The 23453-nt window shown below is 44.0% G+C and overlaps 1 protein-coding gene across 12 annotated transcripts in view; it reads right to left on the minus strand.

Moving 5' to 3' along the window:
* Positions 1–23453, minus strand: part of cita (citron rho-interacting serine/threonine kinase a) — a 55278-nt gene that overhangs the window by 24154 nt on the left and 7671 nt on the right. For 7 of the 12 annotated variants that reach the window (XM_081718767.1, XM_081718760.1, XM_081718765.1 and 4 more), the window contains 4 exons: positions 19526–19712; positions 7078–7195; positions 6406–6549; positions 5018–5137 (listed from right to left, as the gene is read on the minus strand). In XM_081718767.1, coding sequence (XP_081574893.1) covers positions 5018–5137; positions 6406–6549; positions 7078–7195; positions 19526–19712 — 569 coding nt within the window. Of the gene's footprint in view, positions 1–5017; positions 5138–6405; positions 6550–7077; positions 7196–19371; positions 19396–19525; positions 19713–23453 lie in introns of those variants that run through there. The other 5 variants (XM_081718766.1, XM_081718763.1, XM_035527458.2 and 2 more) reach the window with 3 other exon arrangements.

Below are 23453 nucleotides of genomic sequence, written 5' to 3' on the forward strand. Positions count from 1 at the left end.
ACGCAGACGCACGCGTGTGACGGTGTCACGCTGGCTGCCGGTGGGCTGAGGAGGGTGCGCTGCGGTGTCATGGTGCATTCGTGCTGCAGCGAGGCGAAACGCCAGCTGCTGGCTGCTTTTCGTTGGGCGTGTCGCTAAAAACCCAAGCGAGTTCATCCGTCTATAGCGAGCGTGAGCGGAGCTGTGGGCCAAAACCCGTGGCCCAGTGTAGTGCTGTTCAGAAACGCAAGCCCCATCGTTTATAACGTTCCAGTACAGTAAATTAGCTCGACAGGGTTGTGTGGAAGAGAACAGGACAACCTGACACGGGGATTGTAATCGTCTTCTCCTCCGCCTCCTCGCAACGCCGATTTCCCTTCGCAGCTCATCTATGGGCGTGTCGTGTGACGAACGCTTACGGCATAGGGCTGACTGGACGCCGCCCGACCGACTTCGCTTTTCGTTTGTGTGAGGTTGAGAAAAGTGCGACTCTTCGGTGCCCCCTTTGCCTACTTCGCGCCGCTCCCGCGTCCCACCGCGCGCGACTGCCGCCTGTCTGTGCAGAAATGACGAAGGCGAAGAGAGAAGAGAAACTCTCCCGGCCTCGGTCCACCGTGAGCAGAATGTACGGACCAAACCTTTAGACAGGTGGCGCCGGACACTGCGGACTTGATGTAGCTCTTGTTTCTCGTGACAAGGCCATTATTTATCCAGGACTTAAATGATTTACTCTCTGTGATTAATTGGATGCAGAGCAAAGTGCTGGAGGAAAAGCTTAGGTTGCAGGTTATGAAATCATACTCCAACTTAACAGCCCGACTGTAACAGTAGCACTGAGTGGACATTTTAGCAGCTTAAGTTCTTACTGAAAGACTGTTATATCCTTTCCAAAAAGTTGTACACCATAATCAGTTATTAAAACAATATTAATCAAAAGACTTAATGCAGCTGGATTATTATTACGACTGTGGCTATTATTTTTGTTGTTATGGTTATTGCTGTTACTGCTAAAGGATTTCTTACTGGTATTGTGTAGGCAATGCTGAGATGTGCTGAATGCCTTTTAAATCAAATGTAGTGTGAATAACGGGGGGTGTTACCCCTTGAAATGAGTTTGCAGAGGGAACAATGTGAAAACCATTTCCATGTACCTTTAATGTGTTTGGCAGACGCGCTTTTGCAGAGTGACATATGTATTTATCAGTATGACAGCACGTGAGTGGAATCCATGGCTCTGGTGTTACTAGAATCAGGCTCTACCTGCTCTACCAGGTTGGCAACAAACTGCTCTGTGACACACACATAGAACTGCAGTACCAGTGAAAGCATCATCCTGCCCAGAATTCATCATTATCTGCACTGTTGTTTTAATCCTACATTTGTCACTTCGCACCAAATTCCACATATGAAAGTTGCTAAATAAATAAGTGTCTTCTGATGGTTTTTATTATGTTCCCACTGAAAGTTTAATTACCGAGCGAAATGGCACTGTGTTCCAGCAAATAAGCCACCCATAATCCCTTGTAGTGAGAGCTGAGCAGGAGGAGAGGGGGAAACCATGAGTCACAAGGCTGAAAGTAGCGACAGAGGGAAACTTCACTGGTTTGAGATGAAACGTGCGATGCTTTAACTTCATGCCCGTCGCCGTGGAAACACTCCTTTTATTTAAGTCAAACTCTTCCGAGCCAACAGCCGGTGCGGCGCGGGTGGGGAACGAAATGTCAGGATCGATCCAGGAGGCGACAGGGAAACGGCTCTGCAGAGTCGAGTCGGCGAGCGCGCATGCGCCTTCGCTGTAAATGTCAGCGGCCAGGCCCTGCACGCATGTTTGAAACGTGCGGGAAGAGAGATGGCGGTGGAATGAGAGAGAAGAATTGTCAAGAAAAAGAGGAATGCGAGGATGAGGAGGGGAAGGTAAAGGAAAGAGAACGGCAGAGCAGGTGAGAAAAATGAAAGAGGGGAAGAGGATGAGTGAGTGATGGCTCAGGCAGGCAGGGAGGGGGATGGAGAGAGCTGCAGACAGGATAGATGGAGAGGAAGACTGTGGAGTCCCGCTGACAAATGGCAAAATCAATCACGGTACTAACCACCTTTCCCACCGAGACCCCCAATTGCCACAAACACCTACAGGTGGGGTGGGGGGCCTCAGGGGAGAGTGAGAGTATGTGAGAGAGACAGAGATAGACGATTAATGAGCGATGATGTGACGATAAATTATGCAGGAGACGGAGACCAGAAACAGAAGAGAGAACAAGGAAACGGCTTCGAACGCTGATACGCGACGATCACGGAGTGATGGCTCGGGGTTGGCAGTGTGTGACTAACCAAAGCACCAGGGCAGGCACACCAATGCCCGCAGTCCCTGATAACTCACTTGGAGCACAAAAACCCCCGCCTCCCGAATCCTGCACTGCTATCGTTCCCCCAGGCTCACCTCTGGCATATTACCATCTAAATCAAAACTCCCTGCTTGCCCATCACTCTCAGTGATGCCCGCAAATCCGTGCCAGGCCTGACAGCCGAGCAGAGAGCCAAGGGCCAGATTCACGCCTCTGAGCGCCACTCTCTTTGTAATTAAAGGAATGATGATGTGTGATGCTCTGTGGGAAGGGGGCGTGCTGCTAGTATTACTGCAGTGGTCAAGAGTACAAGGAGTGCGGAGCACAGGGAAGCAAGTGTAGTGAGAGCCCCCCCGCACGCACGCGCGTGCGTGTGTGTGCGCGAGAGAGTGAGTGAGAGAGAGAGAATGGTCACCAGCCCTCCAGCCACATGCCCTGATGGTTTCATTACAAAGGCATTATAGTTAAAAAGGATCAGAAACTGATAAACAAACGGCAGAACTACTACAGAACTACAGGATGTGCGAATACGGCTTTTGTCGCCCCCAACAGGTCCCACATTTCAGGGGAAAATACGCTATTCTAGTTACGCTAGGAGAACGGCAGCGAGAGTGTAACTCAGAACTGGAAGGCGCGCACGTGTGGCAGGAGTATAAAACACGCCAGCTTAAGACTGCAATTAGACGCAGGCAGAATAGGTCGATCCATAGGGGAGACCTAATGATTGGCCAAGGGGCAGTACTGTAGACCGAAGCAGATAGCTATTGATTGCACACAGTGCAGAATGACTGATCTGGGACAGGACGAACACCGGCAGGCTCTTTAGGGACGCGTGCCACGAAGATCTCCCGCAAGACGGTATTGCCACAACGCTGACGGCAATTTTTTTCCCTCCACCCCCCTCCCCACCCCAAGCACCGATAATGTGTGGACACAGCGGTGCGCTGCCCACCATTCTAAATCAGTATTAATCATTCTCTGAATGGGCCTTTAATATGAGACCCCCAATGAATCGTTTAATGTGTAATGGGATGGCTCCTGTGGCTGTGTGCATTACAAGGGACTCATTAAAGCATCTTTTCTTAAGCAATGTAATATGCATTATTGTTCATTCTTTGGTGCGTGGAGAGGTGGTATTCCAGTTTGTGTGTTTGTATGCATGTGTGCATTTTTATGAAGGCCTTGGAACTGGTAAGGTGCTGGTGTCTGTCATGTGAGTCTGAGCTGCAAAGTCTTAGGGTGGGGTGACCCTGCTCTGTCTCACTTTCTCTCACTCTCTATGTGTGTGTGTGTGTGTGTGTGCGCGCGCGCACACTAGTAAAAGGGCCATTTTTTGTATGCAGAGTAGGAAAACTCTACATTAGGATGCTGAACTGAAATCTGCCACCGACCCCAGAGGTTTCTAATCACTTATAGCTGCTGTTTCCGTGGAGATGAGGCTTGCCTCTGCTCGTGCACGCGCATACGCAGCGCCAGAGAGAAATGAGTCATTCTGCTATTTCCCCTTCTCCCAAACATCCTCCCACTTTCCTGTTCTCAGTTCATCCTCTTTCCTGCCAATTCAGTCCACATTCTCCTCATTTATTTAACACTTCCAGTCATCCTCATTCTCCATCTCCATTTAAAAAGGAAGAAATTTTTTTAAATGGACATGACTCCATGTACCTTCACTACGGCAAAAATCAGAACTCTTCTTTGTAACTCATGAGTGTCCATAACACTATCGTTATAGACTCAAATCATTTAACAGAGAGCAAAAAGCAAATTAAAACTTCTTCAAGGGCTGTTTTAAGTGTCAAGGTTCCTAGCCTGAGCGGAAACCTACTCAACAGTTATGTTTGTGTGTGTATGCGCACGCGCCTGTGGAACAGCAAACAAATTACAGGCTGCTGAATCAGCTCTGTTCCATCGACTGTATAATACAGGTGTGATGGAGGGAGAGGGTGGGAGAGAAACCGAGAGAAAGACAACATATACACTGAGTAAAAACTACAGTCTTTGCCCTTTAAACAGACGGGAGGGCGATCACAAGGTAGCTTCTAACATCAGTGCATGTATGAGGTTGAGGCTGTGTATGTGTAGTTGTGATCGTTGAATAGCAATGAATCCTAAGAACCTAATACTCCATTAGTAACATATAAATAAATAAATTCTTCTGCAGTAGCGAAGGCCAAGGTTAATGTACATTTCCAGTCCATTACCTGAAGCAGTGCTGAGAATATTCCTAGCAGCACTGTGAATCTGCCCACAGGGTAGCTCACTGAAGGAAGACATCTAGTGAAGCCTCAGATTAAATCCTCAGTCTAGCGAATCCTCAGATTAAATCTGACACTGTAACATTATAGTCATCGTTTCATTTCAAATCCAATGTGCAGGACAGAGTTAAAGGTACAAGAACTAAGTCACTGTCTAGTTACTGTGGACTGCAGTGTACATGTTATTCTCTAACCCCACTATCTTAATGGCCTCTTAATGGTATTGTGCTGACAGAGGTGAAATTGTTCAATGTTCAATCAGGTATGGGTGCACAATCATGGGACCGAGCACTGAGCTTCAATAAAGTGTGCGCGGGCACGCGCCCAAGGCTATAAGGCGGTTCTGTTATCAGGTTGTGAAGGGCAGTGGTTGTGTAGTAACGGTGGCGTAACAGGGCTGTGCGGTGATGTGGCGTAACAGTGTTGTGTAGCGAGCGTCTCCACCTGCTCTTTGATCTCCTGCAGCTTGTTGCTCTGCTCTCGGATGTCGTGGAGCAGCTGCAGGGCCTTGTCGTCCTCCTGAGAGACTTCCACACGAGCTTGCTCCAGGCTGCGCTTCAGACTCTGTACACGCGCACACGGCCACACCCACCCAGACAGATGTACACATATGTACACACACACAGGCACCCACACCATTACACCGGTGCAGGGACAACATGACATACATGATAATACAGGGACGGATACACATACAATAATTCTTCCTAGAGGTGCCTCTGTCACAAACAGACAACAAAGGGCATTATATCTACTGATATGCACCACCCACATTCATACTTCAGTGACGGGTGTCGTCACAGACCTAAGATAATACACAAGGCCCTCACAACACCCTTAGTAGCACACAGTGGATACATTCTGAGCACATATGCATTGCTTGGGCTTGATAAGGCACTACAAGCACCAGGAGATTTAAGGCTGGAGAAGGCATCCTACTCCTTCAGCTAGACTGAGGCGCCGATGTATTAACATACGCATAATGTGAACCAAATTAGACAGAGCCCACACTAGGCCCACACTACCGTTAGTCAGTCGCTACTGCAATATTGGCTATTGTGAGGTGGATATTGGAAGAGGCTGAAAAAAATGATGCCCTGGAATTATGTGGAAGTCTATGGAGGGAAATCCTTCGGCCCTGCCTGTAACTCATATAATAATAATTTGACAAGAAACATTTTGACCACTGTAACCGGAGGTAACCGACGTAATCCATTACACAAATATGCCAATTTGTATAACGCGTGTCGGCGTGTCGCTATGAAGCAAGATTCCCCCAGAGAACAAGCTACAGCTTTGAAAAAGTCGTCCACGATCATCAAAAATTTATTTTGGTCGCATACTGCGTACAGCATACTGATTTGGGGTCAAATGAATGCACGAGTAGTACGTCAGACTATTCAGAACACAACCTTTGTGTTCCCTGTCCCTCACGTCGCCTCGACCTCTTCCCCTTATAAACATCCTCACCTGTATCTAGTTTCCATAGTCAGTTTGTGTGTGTGTGTGTGTGTGTGTGTGTGTGTGTGTGTGTGTGTGTATTTTTATTTTGAATTCTTTGGTGTGTGTTGGGGGGTGGGGTGTAAATTGATATATTAATGAACAAATAAAGAAATTATCTTTAGAATAACCGATAAATTAGTTGTTAAGTTAACGGACAAACAAACAAAAACAACAACAAAAATCCCTAGGTGCAACCCTTTATTTATATATATATATATATATATATATATATATATATATATATATATATATATATATATGTATGCACGCATATGATATTTTGGTCCATATGGCATAGCCTTAGTGCTGGAGCAAGGGTCGTCACTCACACTGCACTCTGTGATGTAGGTGGCAAGGTCCTGCTCCAGGATGCTCCGCTGTGTCTCGGAGGCCTTGAGCTCCACGTCCTTCTGCTGGAGCACCGACTCCAGGTCGCTCATCTTACGCTGGAAGCGCGAGATCTCCTGCTCCATCTGAGACGCCACGAACACAAGCACCAGGTCTAAATGCATTTTACAGCAGCGCCCCACAGGGACAGGGACATGCACGTACATACGCACACAAACTTGAATGGCAAATGAACACTGCAGGGCAGCTCGGCGTCTGCGCATGCATGCTTGCACACTGTAGAGCCGCATGGAAGCGCACATGCATGCAAACTAGAACGTGTCTTCCTTACAGACACCATCCTGCTGCTAATTAAGCTGTGCTAAATCGATCAATTAATTGAGGCTATTAATAAAATGGGAGGTCAGACTGACTACTGGCTCCAAAAGTGAATAAGGTTTCAAATCCCATTACTCCTGTATGGGTTTAACTAAACTATAATTACACAGTGGATTAGCATGGCCTCAATAGCATTGCCTCAGTTTCATTTCATGCAAATAAGTGGGGGTGATCAAAATGTCCTCAAATGATCAATGTTACAATGACTTTTTTGGGTTTGTGAGGACATCTGATCTTCACAATGCACACAAACACGTGCACACAGAGATACCCACTGTATGTGTTACCTTGTGACATTTGTCTTGGGTATCTTGTAGTTCTTTACTTTTGAGGTGTAGTTTTTTTTCCATGGAGTTGGTCTTGGCAGGAGAGTTGAGGCCTGCCGCCACTGAACTGGGGGGGGGGGGGGAGAGAGAGAGAGAGAGAGAGAGAGAGAGAGAAAAAGACAATTGTTATTTCTGTAAGACTAGGAAAATAACATGCACACATGCGTGTATACACATGGCCACACGGAGATATGTAAAGCCATCACATACACCATCAGGATCAGAATTCATTATTCATCAAAATGTAAGAGGATATCTTTACTTGATATTCAGATACAAGGATAACACAATGATGGTCAGTAATGTTCATGGAATGACATCAAACTATCTGTATCCTAGACACTTCAGCTTGCTTAAAATAAAAAATCTATCAGAAGGAAATCTGATCTCTGAAAGATAAATCCCAACTACTGTTATAAACTGAAGGACCCTTTTGTGAAATCAGTACATTGTAGCATCTAAGCACTAAGATTCTAATTATACAGAAAATTACTTTCACAGAAACTCTCTTGAACTCTATAATTCTTAACTGAAAAGATTTGATATATTTTATTTCTATAACTATAGGATGAAACTGGTTTTAGCCAGAGAAAATCAAGTATACACTCCATAGTGTCTTCAGTAAGACCAAAATAAGTCACTGGAAATAAGTCGGATAAATGAATACAATAAGGGGCATCTCTGTGACTTTAACACTTCTCTGCAGTATATAGCTTATGACTGTCAACAGTGAGTGTGTCTGAGGATCCATCCCTTACATTGCACCTGCCCTGCATGAGAGAGAGATGGCTAGAGATAGCTAGACATAGACAGACAGACAGATAGATAGACATAGACAGATAGATAGGTAGACATGGACAAACAGACAGAGACAGATAAGTAGACATGGACAAACAGACAGACCGACAGAGATAGGCAGACAGGTAGGTAGGTAGGTCTCCCTCTACGCTTCAACTGCCAGTGGTCATTCCTTCTCTGCAAATGAGAGGGAGAGAATGAAAAGACTGAAAGGGTGAGTGAGAGAAAATTATAGTAAGAAAAAGACAGAATGGGAGCATTACCAATAGAAAGAGAAGCTTTTACAAACGTTCTTATAGAAGTTCTGTGTAGACTGTAAATGAGAAAGTGAGAGTCTCTACAGTGCGGAGTGTGTGATACTCATGGTGATATCAATGGTATATAATGCATGTGAGTGAGCAAAAAATATGAAAAAATACAAACACTATTAATGGAACTGGAATCCTTATGCCTCCAGAAGAGCATTTCGCTCGATTATTTAAATTTCCAATTTACACAGACACCACTAATCAGGACCTGGCATAGGAGTTGAGTTTCATTAGTGGAATCCAAATCTTTATACTAAACCAATAGAGCTCAGCCTTTATCTGCTGCCATTCCCCCCCCTCTGTCGGAGCCTTAAATAACCGATTCGACGTGTCCGAGTTCACTGAAACATACTGCAGGGCCATTTAGAAGGCAGGGTTTAGAGAATTTTCGATTTTGCAGTAAGCGTTGCTTTTCTGACTGCTCGCCCTCACCACCTCTAAAAGGTGCCGAGTGAAGGAGGGCATTCTAGGGCATCTTGGCACCGGGAGGAATGTGTCCCTGAGTCTCCAAGCAACTGCGTCTGTACCGTTTTTTGATTGTCTTACATCAGTATTAGTAGAATAGAATAATAGTATAATAGAACAGTAAGAACGGTTTTACGATTATTTTTCAGTGAAAAGTGCGTGTTGATTTATTTATTTTTTTCATTGAACAACTGGATAAACCTGAGGCAAACTGCAGCTAGAGGAGGGAATATTTTCAAAGCAGAGATGCAAATCATTTTTAATGGCCTCTGGTATCTTTGATTTGTGCTCACTCATGAACATCAATAATTCTTGCACTGGTTCAGGATTTCACATCAGCTCGGTTCATTTCTGTGGACGTGATTCTTTGCAACATGAGGACGGCGCCGAGTCATAAACGCAGTTAGGGCTGTGACAATATCCGCATTAAAAGTTTTATTTGTCATGTACATAGTCATACATGGTATAACTCGCAGTGAAATGCTTTTGTGACTCTGCTCTGTCCAAGCTCAGGGGGTTTTATATATGCATATATGTATGTATGTATGTATGTATGTATGTATGTATGTATGTATATATATATATATATATATATATATATATATATATATATATATATATATATATATATATATATATATATATATATATTTATCTATATATATATATATATATATATATATATATATATATATATATATATATATATATATCTATCTATGTGTGTGTATATATATATATATATATATATATATATATATATATATATATATATATATATATATATATACATATACATACACACACACACACACACACACACACACACACACACACGACAATGGGCAGCTGGTGAATCTGGACGAGGCGATATGCAGCGATTATAGAAAAACAAGTCTAATTCAAGGTAGCATATTAGAATGAACCATCCTGAATTAACCATACACTACGAGCACTCACTTGGAGCGTGTGTTCACTGCGGCTGGCAATACTGGACATAAACAGGACAATGTAAACATGTTGGTTTTCCAGGCTAGAAACATGAAGACCGAAAATAAACCAATAGGATTTGCCGATTCACTTTAGTGGCCCAATGAGTAGTTGTACAAGCACTTATTGTACTGAATGATGGGCTAGCCTACTTACTGGCACTTACTTAATTTGTCCTTTTTATGTTGCACTTTGTTATTGTTGTTAGCAACTTATAGGCTAGCCTACTTACTGAGAGTGACTCACTATATGTCTCCTTTTTATGTTGCACAATAAGGCTATTTCTTTATTATTATTATTATTATTATTATTATTATTATTGCTGTAATTTTGTCTAAAGCTTATCATCTTCTGTTTGAAGAATAAAGAAGTTTTATTACTTATCCATGCCTATGTATAAGCTGAATTCTTTTTTTTTTTTTTGGGGGGGTGGGGGTGGGGGGTGGGGGGTGGGGGGTGGGGTGGGGTTAAATCTTTAGTCATTTTTTCTTTAAACCAGGAGAAAATGTTGCTTTTTCACAGTGATAAGAAAACATCCATACCATCACAGCCCTAAGTGCAATTCAGCACACACAGATAGAGAGGTACATTTACATTTATGACATTTAGCTGACGCTTCGTCTGAACACAGCTTGAGCAACTGAGGGTTAAGGGTCTTGCTCAGGGGCCCAACAGTGGCAGCATGGCAGTGGTGGGGCTTGAACCGGCAACCTTCCTATTACAAGTACCTTAACCACTGAGCTACCACTGTCCATGGTGCTGAGGTGCATCATGCCAATTCGACTGGAATCCATGCAACAAACATATAACTGCTTATTAAATACACACACGCACATACACATGCACACGTGCTCATGCTTGCTCGCATGCGCACACACTTTGTATGGGTTACCAGCTGTGGTGTTTATATTTTGAAAAAAGCTGTTTAGCTCCAGCTTGGATTTTTGTGTGTGTGCATATGCACGTGTTCAGGACAGCTGCCACTTTATTAAGTGAAGCCATACTTCAGGCTGTGTGGAGAACTCCTACCAGGCCCTAGACTGAGGCTGATGGCCACGTATCTGTGTGTGTGTGTGTGTGTGTGTGTGTGTGATTAACCTGTTCGCCCCAATGATCAGGGAAGGCCTACAACATCAAACCTGACAAACTATAGTATACAATGGGCCTCTTTAGTCAGCATTCTACCAAGCTTCTTCCATACTGCTTCTGAGGTGCACAAACACTCATCAGACCAGCGGTATCGGTTGTAGACACTAGGCACAATTATCAGGTAGTTATATAATTTTAATGTGCCTTTGTAAAACGGGACATTTCAATTGGTAGTTTAACGCTGCCCATGCTAGCAGTTACTGGTACTATATAAATAAATATAAGGTAGCATTTGATAAAGCAATGATAGCTGCTAGAGAGAAAGCAATCTTGTGTTATCACAGTGAATATTGAGCGTTCGACGGGCTCATGAAAATGCATGACAGTCCTTCAAAGACAACTGCCAATCCAGTCATGCCAGACAAATCTGCCGGTTGCAAAAATAGACCTTGCCACCTATGACGGCTTAAATTTTAAAAGGCTAATAAAGAACAAGAGACAGAACACCAGACGTTTTCCCCCCCAACGCAGATTCTGTCATCCGTGATTCACATCTGTGGAAGTAAATAGTGACACATGAGTAAGATCTAAAAATTCTGAAATCCCAGAAAACATCAATCACCTGACACTGGCAGCAATTAACTGACAGAGCAGGTCTGTGGACAAATTGGGAAGAGAGAGCAAGACAGAGAGAGTGTGTGAGAGAGAGAGACAAAGAGAGAGAGAGATGGTTCTTGACATTTATATGCAAATGAGAAGGATAGAAAGGCAGAATGAAATGGATACATAAAGAGGTCTGAGTAAGAGCCCTTGAGAGTCAGTGAAACTGCGAAGAGAAACCGAGTAAGAAATAGTAAACAGAGGATACGTGAAGAAGAGCGAGACATGCAATGGAGAGGCAAACAAACCAAGCCCAGCAGCTCGTGTGCTCCCATATTCATATTTTGACCACATGACTGACATCTAACCAGCAACGAGAAGCACGCTAGGACAAGGTACATAATATGGAAATGTCCAGGTAGGATAAGTGCAAACGAATGCAAACGTTACAGGGAATGCAGATATGTGAAAGAAACACAGATGTGTGAAAGAGACAGAGAGAGAGAGAGCGTGCACGTGTGTGTGTGTGTGTGTGTGTGTGTACACACCAAGATGTGTATACATGATGGCACTGACTGAAGCGGGCACACTGCATTTCCAAACACTTTAGTCTAATTTGAAGTCAACTTACAGCAGCGCTTCAAAGCGCCTCAAAGCCTCACACGCCTGACAAACGTGCAAGGAAACGTTCAAGATGAAAGGATGGCAAAAGGAAGCGTAAATAGGCCCGACAGCAGCAACGAGCCAGCACGCACGCCGCTCACCCCTCGGCATTGCGGCCATTACCAGCACATTCTTACCCACAAGCATGGCTCATCTGTGTCCAGGCAACCGCTTTGAAGGGTGTTTATCTGAGACCAGTCCAAACTGAGCCGTACATCCAGAGGGAGGGGTGGACCCCGCAAGCTCAATAGGCAGCGGCAGCAGTCGAGGCTGGCTGAACAAAAATGCACAAAAGGAGGAGATATTTCTGGGGCCCCGGCCATGTGCGGGAGCCCTGACGTGAAAGCTCCCACAATGCTTCATTCTCTCTCTTCGCAAAGTCTATTGTGTGTCTCTAGGCTATCACAGTACGACTCTTACAGGAGCTTAACATCACTCGCTTTGCCAATTAGTGCCATATGAAGAGACAGGGAGCACGAGGGGACGCAGTAAGGGAGAGCGAGAGAGAGAGAAGGAGGAAAGACAGAATAAGTATTTCTGGTTTTGAGTAAAGACTCACAGAACCATTGTGTGCAGAGTTTGCTGACATAAAAGCTGCTAGCTGCTAGTGAAGAACCATTAAAGAGCCATCCAGTTTTACTAGTGGTGTCAAACTAAGGGATTTTCAGATGAGGTTCTTAAGGTTCATAAAATGTTTGTAGAGTGTTCAAAGCTGTCCATTTTGAGCAACAGGTGCGCGCCATTCCTAACCGTTTATCTGCATAAGCTGAAACTGGGCTTGGGTATGCAGTAAGGGTATGCTGTAATGCAGCTGGACTCTGGAGGTTAATAGGTTAGAGTGCAAAATATGGCAGCTAGTTTTGTGAGTCTGGGCAGAGGCAGTGTGGCAGACATGCAGGCCACGCATGTGCCAGGCCTTGGGGTCACACCAGGGGCTGCCTGACCACTAACACCCATGTCCTGAAAAATGATGCCAAAAGTCACTCTGCCTTGGGTACAAGGAGGCCTGAGCTGTCAAGTCCATCCTCATGTCAAAGGCGGCTCTTATAAAAACAGTATGGCACAGAAAAACCTGTCGCTTTTGACCATGGGTTGTTACCAAACACACACACACTGATGACTTTTTTCACAGTGACACCACTGGCTCTAATGAGATTAGAGGCTCTGCTTTTTTCCTTCAGAGAAGTCCATTGGTCAGTTCTTATTGCCCAGGTTTAGAAAAACATCTCCCTTCCAAGTTCCTGCTGCCTGCAGAGACCGGGAAGAGTAAGCCCTAATTGATTTGATTATAAACCTTCTGTGTATTTTGCTTCTGGAGCATAATTTCAAGCTAGGCTTTTCAAACGGGACCGGGGAACAGTGGACAAAGCCAAAGCTAACAGTTCACAACAAACAGTCCTCTGAACTGCACAGAGTCAGTGCAGTTATGGGAGTATCTGTACAGACCCATTTCAGAGGCTTTCTATGGATGCACAGACACATAGAGTATGCAAACACATACACGCACCACATAAGTGACTTAGGATACAAACTTAGGATAGGTTGAGGACAGTAATCAGTACATATCACCATATATAGATATATCCAGATTTTAGATTTCATATATCTATAAATTAGACAGTCATGTCTACTAATCTGAAACACTAGCTAATTAATAAAAAAAACGAGTTTAATTAATAATAAATGAGTTTAGCCTTTATCCTAAACTTCCTCCTCATGCAGTGGGTTTGATACATCATACGCTGAGCGTGAGACAATACTGACACTGCTCAACATCCTTTAACGGAGTGTAATTAAACCCAGGCAGACCACACATGGGTGTGCACACCTCCCTCCATCAACCCTCTCACGAGGGTGACCTGTGGCGAGACAGCAGCAGCTGACTAACAGCAGGACCGACAGCAGGTCTAGAGGCAGGCAACTCTGCAATGGGGATGAAAATTGATCACCGGAGGAGCCGGAGAGTTCCGCAGCTCCGTGAGAAGTGGCGGTGACGGGCAGGGGAGATCAGACTCATCCACTGCACTCTCAGCAGCAACTTTCTGCCTCCACATAGGTCCCTCGGGGGCCTGACGGCCTGGGCTTATCAGCCGGAATGACCGCTGATGACAATCTTGCACTTGTTCGACATCCAGAGGACAAGAGGATGCAGGATGACGGACAAGCCAAACTGACAACGAAAATCCCCCGACCCGAAACCAAGCTTGGCACACAAAAGACAGGGAGGAAAGGACAAAGGACAAAAAAATACAAACATTTAAAAATTTAAAAAAAAATCAACGCTAGGAAAACATTAACAAACACCACCAAGTTTTTTAGCAGACAAGAGCTGCTCAAACGTCCAACCTCGATCTGCTTGGGGAGGTCACGGACTGTGTTGCCCAACGTCCCATATCTAAAGGGAGTGCGGCTGTTTGTCCATTTTGCTACTCACTCTAAGCAGATGACAAAACTGATGACACTGTACTGGCTACAGCATGTACTGTAATTAATGCCTAAAGGCACTCGAGTTTTGCCAACATTTTGTCTGAATGTATGGAGATGAAAAAGGTATGGAGAAGAGATTTTGTTTTATCTGCAGAGGGTGGTGTGGGCTTCGACTGGGGTGTAGCTAGCTGGTGTCAGCAAAGTGATGCGCAGCGGTAGCTGCTGACCGTTTCAAATTCTCTAGTGTGACTCTGGACTGCAGGAGGGTGCATGAGCTCTAGAATTTAGTTATGCCAATGGCAATTAAAATAAGAATCAAGTGAATGGGGGAATAACACTGTGTTGAAAATGATAATCCAATGAATGGGTGAATACCTAACTCTAGATAATGAACTCTAGGTTTAGAATAATAGACAATGATTCTACTCCAAGCAAAATACCTGTTTATTATGTATTTTTGCACAATGAATTCAAATATGTGTTAATATCACCCACAGTTTCTCTGCTCCAGTGTACTATGGAATATGTACTATACTACAGTATGTGAAAACAGTAGCAAGGAACGTGAAAGCAGGACACTAAATGGGATGTTTAAGGCCAAATATATGCAAAAATCATAAATTAAAAATACATTTGTACATACTTTAAGTGTAATAATATTTACAAGTAAGTAATATATAATTAAATGTACATATTCACTTAAAAACCATATGTAATAGAAAAAAATAAATCTAAAAACTGAGCACAAAAATACTATAATTTTAGTTGTCAAATTTTGTTTCCTAATGGAATCCAGTGAATGGATGAATAACATTGGGTTTAGAAGTAGAGTCCTGTGAATGGATGAATAACATTGGGTTTAGAAGTAGAATCCTGTGAATGGATGAATAACATTGGGTTTAGAAGTACAATCCTGTGAATGGGTCAATAAGTAACTCGGATAATGAGAGTGTAGTGAATTGGTGAATAATTAATTCTGGGTTTAGAATGAGAATCTGTGAATGGGTGAATAAGTATCTCAGATTTAAAATGAGAGTGAAGTCAATGGGTGAATAAGTAAGTGTGGAATCCAGTATGGCTGCATAATGTCAGTTAATCAGAAGGCTGAAGAATGCAAACAATGCTTCTATTATGTACAGTGAGTATGCTGACCAATCTCACATGTGCCAGATGAGCATCCTGTGAGTGAGCCACAAACACGAATCATTTTACTTAATGCAGACCACATTTTAAACTCATGCTACATCATGGGTTCACCTAAGCGATTTAATATTCGGCAACGCATACCACAACTGCCGCATGTAGGGAAAATCACAATATAGAAATTTTATCCATATCATGCAGCCCTAGAATTCTGTGAAGAGGTGAATGAGCAACTTCAGGTTAAGAATGAGAATCCAATGAATGGGTAAATGAGTTACTCGAGGTTGGGAACAAGAGCCTAGAGATTGGGTGAGTGAATGGGTAAATGAGTTACTCGAGGTTGTGGCTTGCGGAGGAATCAGTTATGAATCACTGTAGAAATACTTCCTGCTGACTACATATCTCTACCCACCATTGATCCTAAAGTCTGCATCAGGAAGCATGGCTTCTCCCACCCACCCGCGTGCGCACGCGCACGCACGCACGCACGCACACACACACACACACACACACTCCCCCAGATACAATGCAGACACACTATTAACCCTTTCATTCAAACTGAGATGATCATATTATATTATATTATATATATAATATATATATATATAAAATGTGCGCATGCTAGACTAACACCCAAATACCAGCCAGTTACTCCTACTCAGCACTGTCCCGGCTGACCTCAGACCAGTAAAGACCAGAACTCCATTAAAGACCTCCGCCTGGCTGATGTGGACTGTGCAATATGCCTCTTCTTGGGTGGGCTAAAAACCATCCAAGTACAGAATGTACTTGAATGAGATCACAATGCTGGTGTGCTACCTGGGAACAATGTTAGGTATTTGGTACCTCTGAACATGCCCATTATGTCATATGGGCATTGAGCATATTCCTACTGAGCCAAACGAAAAGAAGAATGTGCTCAACTCACACTGGACTGTCTTCATAATGGACTTCTCACAGGTCTTCATGTCTCACACTTTCAGTAAGAATGGTTGCTAACCACAGACAAAACATCCAACTGCAAGATATAAGCCAGTGAGTCACAGCATCTATTTTAAACTGGGTCTTGAGAACACACCAACATCCCATTTGTTTACCTAACCACTGTGTCACTTTTAATGGAGATTATGGTTCAAACTGAAAACCAAGACAAATGTTGCCACACACGATCTAGCCCTCACTGACAGCAACACGCAACACCCCCCCCACACACACACACAACCACACACCCACCCACCCTTAAATAGCAAATTACAGCTCAAACACAAGAACACTTCATCACTAAAATGGCCATTATGCCGTGAACCCTACACTAGACACCAGCGCTCTCTAAAAAAACATGCCAATTAGAGGCCTTCCTGAGTGAACAGGATATCAGCAGTCACCCAGTGTGCTGCAGGGCACGGCGCCTCCCTCAAACGTGTCAAATATGACTTGAGCAAACAGCAAAGCTTTTAATGAGGAATGATTTACAATTACTCAGCATTTTGGTTTGGGAATTGGGATGAGCAGTTAACGCCAAATGTGATCAGGCTTCCTGTGTTTGTAGAGCTGTATATTTTTGCATGATAAAATCAAGCGAGGAAGAAAGAAAACAAGATTAACATGTTTCATTTCAGCATTCACACTAGAAATCTATTTTTACCCTTACAAAGTTAAAGTGGGGGAGGAGGGTGGCAGGGGATGCAGAAAGAGACAGAGAGACAGACAGAGAGAGTGAGACAAAGAGAGACCGAGAGGGAGACAGACACAGGGGGAGACATGTAGCATTCTTCCAATCATCACTCTGAGAGATTTGGAGGTGAAGATAAAACTGAATTTTTCACAGGCTTTCACAAGCACTTAATTTCGCTTCAGCATCCACAGGACCAGCTAATCCCTTCTGCGCCGTAGTTTTGGAACCCTCGTTGGAGAGCACACCACGCAGTAAATCAAAACTTTCATGTCACACCGATCTCACCTCATATGTGAGGAGACAGACAGCACCTCTTGCCTCCCGTAAATGCCCCAGAACGGACGCGAGACCACTAGACTCACTGCGGAACTTGATAAAACACGTGGAGAGTATTCTAGGTGTACGGTATATGTTTGGCGGGTAGTCACGACACTGGGCTTCTGCGCACTTCCTGCGCACACGCACACGCACACACACTTCAGCTGAGTGTAATTCCAGCATGGACAGTCTCGGGTCAGCCCGTTGACTCCAAATCAGCGAGTCTGTGCTAAACGTAGAGACTGGTAGTCTGGTTTGATGTGATATCTACTGACAGGACGGATGTGGGGTTGAAAGTGGGGAACCTGTTTATGCGCATGATTCTGTGCACATATTTGTTTACAAAAGTGAGATATATAAATGGCAGAAGGCTATTAAAGCTCAGCAGGTGAAAGTACACCTATATCGCAAACCCAGTGCAAGACGTACGCGCGCACGCATCAGGTGGCGGAGATGCAAGCTAGCTGTCGCTCTATCAGACAAGATGGACTGCAGTCCCCATTAGTCCTTTATGCGGTAGACTGCGCTCATTAAAACTGGATGCCAGAATGAACCACATATAAAAGCACGGAGAAAAGGAAGGAGAGAGAGAGAGAGAGAGAAGCACACTCATTTATATATTCTACTTATTCTGCATTCAGTGGGCCATTAATCTGCCCCGACACCAGGGCCAAAGGAAGGGTTGCAGAAGAGGCCAGAAGCCAACAAGGCAAATGTGTTCCAGCATTAGGGAAACGTGCAATGTGTATGGCAATGAGGAAAAGAGGGAAACACAGAGAGTGATGGGGCAAAAGGTACAGGGAAAGGGGGGAACATGAGAGAGAGAGCGCTGAAGAGGAAACTCCCTCTGGTTACCATAGAAATAGTCTTCCTCTCAGTCAAGGTTTAGTGTTTCTTATAGCGCTATTGCCATTCACATCTTCTCCCTACTGTTCTGTTTGCTCCCCTCCCCGCTGTAGTCAGCCATTCAGGCTCTTGCCCCCCCCCCGTATAGCCATGTAGTGCGGTAAAGAGGGGAATTCTGTCACATAAAGCAGGGAGAACACCATGTATTCGTGCTGATCTTAGATCTGCTTCCAGTACCGAAACCACACTATATGTCCAATACGACGGAAAACAGCCGACTAGTCGAGGTGCCGTGGAAACAGACTCCAGTAATGTGTCACATGTTCAGAGGACAACAAAACAACAACAACGACAAAAAAACAGATCACCCATGCATGCATACAAACACTTCCGTACACACACACGTACCCGTCTTATGTGCATATGTGGACACCTGCACAGAAAAGCACGGAGGTGTGCACACGCATACCAAATACGCAAAACCAGCAACGAAGGCGGCACACATGCACATAAAAAACCAAAGCGATCCAGTAAACAGCACTGCAGCAAAGACAGAGAACAATCAGCTTCAAAATGTTTGTGAGTAGTTTGCACACACACACACACACACGGGGATTCCCAGTCTGCTGCATTCGCATGAATAACACATTAATTAAATACCAGATGAGCAGTTTGAAAGGATGAGTACTCCCTCTTTCTCACACACACACACACTGCTTTTTGTGTATTTTTTTTTTGTTTGTTTGTTGTTTTTTTTTAATGCTACTCAGAACTCACAATTCCCATTCATCGCAACGGAGAGAGAAGGTGAGAGAGTGTGAACGACAAGCAAGAAGAGAAAGGAAGCCGACGAGATAAAGAGCTGCGACCACTGCTACCAGGGAGAAACATCTGCATGGATACAGCAAGACCGACACTCACCTACAATGTTGCCTGGTGACAGTCGCCGTGGCGATCCTGCCGCCTTCTCGGCGGCAACCTACCAGCTGTGACTGCGCTGGTAAAACCGGTCCCCTCTGATATGACACTAAACAGCTTTGTGTGTGTGCGCATGCATGCGTACGCAGGTACTCACTCCGATTTGGCCAGTGCAGTTAGGGCCCGGCTGAAGAACCAGCCTAAAAAGGGCAAGTCTTGCCCCTGGAAGCCCGGGCGCGGGAGCTCTCGCTGGGCAGCGGGCGCACGCCGAGGGGCCCTTTCCGGCTCCTCGAAATTAGACGTGTCATCTTCAGCACGGAGCGCGGGAACGAAGGGAGGGACGGCTGGAGAGGAGAGCAGAGTGGGAGATGGTAGGATGAGAGAGAGAGAGAGAGAAGGAAGTAGGGAGGGAGGGAGAAAAGGAGAGAGGGTCTCAGTTATGAGGTTCTAGTGCAGTAACTCACTCCCTCCCTCCCTCATCCACACTCTCCCTCACTCAATCGTGCGCGCACGCTCTCATACACACTTTCTCTCCCTCTCTCACACACACACACACACACCCTTTCTCTCTCCATCACTGCAGCAGCCTTAGCTCATCAGTCTGAGTCACAGCCTAAACCAAGTGCTGGATCTGCACACAAAAGTACACAAACACACTCTACCCAACACATTCAATTGCATGTTCATACACACAGATGTACACAAACACATATGCATATCAAATGCAGACATATATATCCAACACATAAATACAGACACAGAAAGGCTGTAATCTCTCTGTACATGTGAAGAATACCTGTGTACACACACATGCACACCCACACCGACCCACCCACACACACACACCCCTGAGCGCTCAAAAACACTCAATAACAAATTTAAAATGCAGGCTTGCAAATAAAGAAGAGCACGCACACACACGAACGTAAACATTCTGCTAGTGGTTTTCCAAATTTGTTCCACTGGACTGAATGTGTGGCAATGCCAGGTTACTGTGGCAACCGCAGGACAGTATTAGCATGCCTGATCAATTACACACTTAGGTCAATAAAGAAATCTTCCATTTTTAGAATCATATCTTCCTATTCAAACAGAGCTGAAAGCAGCAGCACATTTTTGAATGGGGGTGGGTTGAATCTCAGGTTTCCATTGGGTGTCATTACCACAACATGACTCAATATTATAATAAACAGAAAACACATTACAGCTGTTGGAAGTAAAACAAGCTCTTCAGTTCATGAATTATTACTACTGAACTGTCTGTATGTCGCTGCATTCAAAATGATCATTTGAAGTAGAATTTTCAGGCCGTTTCAGTCAAGTTGCACAAGTTGCATCACAACAGCTGTCTACTTAAAGGCAGCCAGTATAGACTAAGTAGGGTTATTCTATGTTAAATTACTCAAATAATGAGATATCTTTGTGGTATCTGAGATGATGTGTGTGGTACTTTAAATAATGAGTAATTTCATTATAATAATAGGTTTATTGTTAAAATTAAGGGAAAAGTCTTTAACTGTGAGGCTCCAGCTGTTTTACAAAGTAAATGAGATTTATAACCGAAAAGAGGATATTAAAGTCACACTTATAAAGGAAATCTGTGAACACAAATTTCTCGACATGGATTAACCAATGTAACCTAAATGTTTTCCTTGCTGTGACGAGTCCTAGAAATTTTACTCACTCTGGAATGACAAAGAACAAAGAAAAGCTGTATGTTTCTTGCACATAGTACTACAACCCAAAGAGCTGACATTTGTTGTGTAAACCTGATCACTTTAACTAGAACAAGTATGTTGAACTCAACTCAGACACAAGAGAATGCAGGCGCACACACACAATACTACACATGATGCCACTCTGTAGCAAGCATTAAATAACTATATTTATAGTACAGTATACATTTTCCATTAGTTCTGACCCAGAAATCTTCTAGGACCAGTGTCCTCGGTATAACCTGTAAATACCTTTATATTCTAAGTTACTGGGGGGGGGGGGGGGGGTTGTGCTTATTTAAAAATAAAATCTGCCAAAATGCATTTATTTGCTATATTTCTGTGATGTTTTATTACTCTCTGCATCTCCACCAAAAACATCACTGACCCCGCTTGAGTGCACACACGCACGCATGCACACATGTGCAATAAACAGGACGTTGAAGACCATGCTAACCCTTAACAACTTCAAACTCTGCTAAGATCACATACAATCACCATTAGGTCTGTTTACAGGGGCAATACACAACATTCTTCAGCACATGAGAATAGCCTACAGTCTGCTGCAGGCAAATGAGCACTTCTGTCATTCAGTCCTGAGCAGTGACTCAGTTTATTTGAGTAATAGTAGTACTTAATACCTCCATGTGACATTCAATTCAAAACCATGTGAATTAAATATTTATGAGCTAGTTTAGGTAGTTCTGTATACATAATCAACCGGTTTGGGGCCCACAGGCCTTTTTAATGCATTCTGATTTCTTTTGATCCTTTATAGTTATCTGCAGAGGCTGAACAAAGGATGCCTGGAAACTAACTTTGAAGTAATAAAATCATCACCACAGGAGGGCATACAGGTGAGTTATTTTAGGCTGAACATCAATGGCTAACGATTAGCATCATTACCCATCTCACGATATGAGCTGTTTAACAGTCCAAAGAGGCTAAAGAATCAGTGCAGCATTTAGCCGGACAGGATCGGAAAGAAACACACTAATCCCAATAATTGCTCAACAACACAAAACTACAGAATCACCAGAAATTACAGCAAGGTCTCTATGAGCCAGTCTGAACAAAATCTGTCTGCTATAAGCTTGTCAAAGTGAGGATTTATAGCTGCGAGCCTGCTATGGGTGGTCATATAAACAAGCATGCGGCCATTTCACGAGACCCCAGCAGGCGGGTATGTTCATCACGGCACCTTTATTGGAAGTTCTGGCCTGCAGAGTGCAAAACACACTTCATATTAGCATACTGTTAGGTGTTTTAATACAAGGTCAACTGCATGTTATCTAATGCATGTTGACCAGGGATTAGCACTGTGCTCCTGGTAATCGTCATTGGAACACCCTGCTATACCGCTGATATTTTGACTGCCTTGAGGAGAAAGGTCCAAATAAGTAAATGCATAGTTTGTACCCTCTATATCCTCAAATCTGTAGCAACTGCTTAAAACACCAGAAGGGAGCTTCTCATGATTTCTTACACTAAGCAGGTAACATCTTCCTCCTTACTGCTTTATGTGGAGAGGATGGGCTGTGGCACCCAACAAGCTTGGTTCAATCTCATGTCATTTTAGCAGGTGGTGGGATGTGTGTGTGTGTTTGGGGGGGGGGGGGGGGTTAATAGAAATCTATCTGAACATCCTAAAATGGCAAATTTTCTACTACCCTGCTGCAAGCTTAATGTTGCACCATGAAGCCAGAAGTTGGCTGTACATCCCAGTGGGAACACCTGCATGCTTCAAAATCTGTCTAATACTAGAGAAATCCCCCAAACGGCAAGGAGACTCTTACAGATAAGAAGGCAATGTGTGCATGCCTGGTGAAATTTAACAGTATTTAACACTGGAAGGTGATATCAAATATGGGTTTACAATGGCCAATCTATGTACAAGAACAGCTCAAATGTGCATTATGATGTGTATGTGGTACATTGTAGCAGGGAAGTCTCAAATTGTAAGTCGCTCTGGGTAAGAGCATGTGTATGTCTGGCTCTCTGTAGCCGTGCTTCTGCAATCGGAGAGGATATGAGAGATGCACTCAGACTTGTGTGCCTAAGGCTTAATTGCTTAAATCAGAGCCTCAGTCTTTAACTTCAGACTGCCTTGCTAATCTACACAACAATCTATGCACTGACACGAACACGCACATGTATACGCTACTGCCAATTGCATCACAAAACTCATTACAGACCATTAAAGAACAAATCGCACACAAGATCATTAGGGGTTCACGTCAAGGAATGGCCCAGAGCTACAGTATACACGCTTCACATTATCAATACCAACATCTGCATTTCAAAGTGTAACTCATGAATTCAACACTGAGCTGACTGGAGGAGACTAAGGGTACGGTGCTCACCACTTCT

Source organism: Electrophorus electricus, chromosome 8 (genome assembly GCF_041902795.1).
Source record: "Electrophorus electricus isolate QZ-2024a chromosome 8, ASM4190279v1, whole genome shotgun sequence".
Taxonomy (NCBI): domain Eukaryota; kingdom Metazoa; phylum Chordata; class Actinopteri; order Gymnotiformes; family Gymnotidae; genus Electrophorus; species Electrophorus electricus.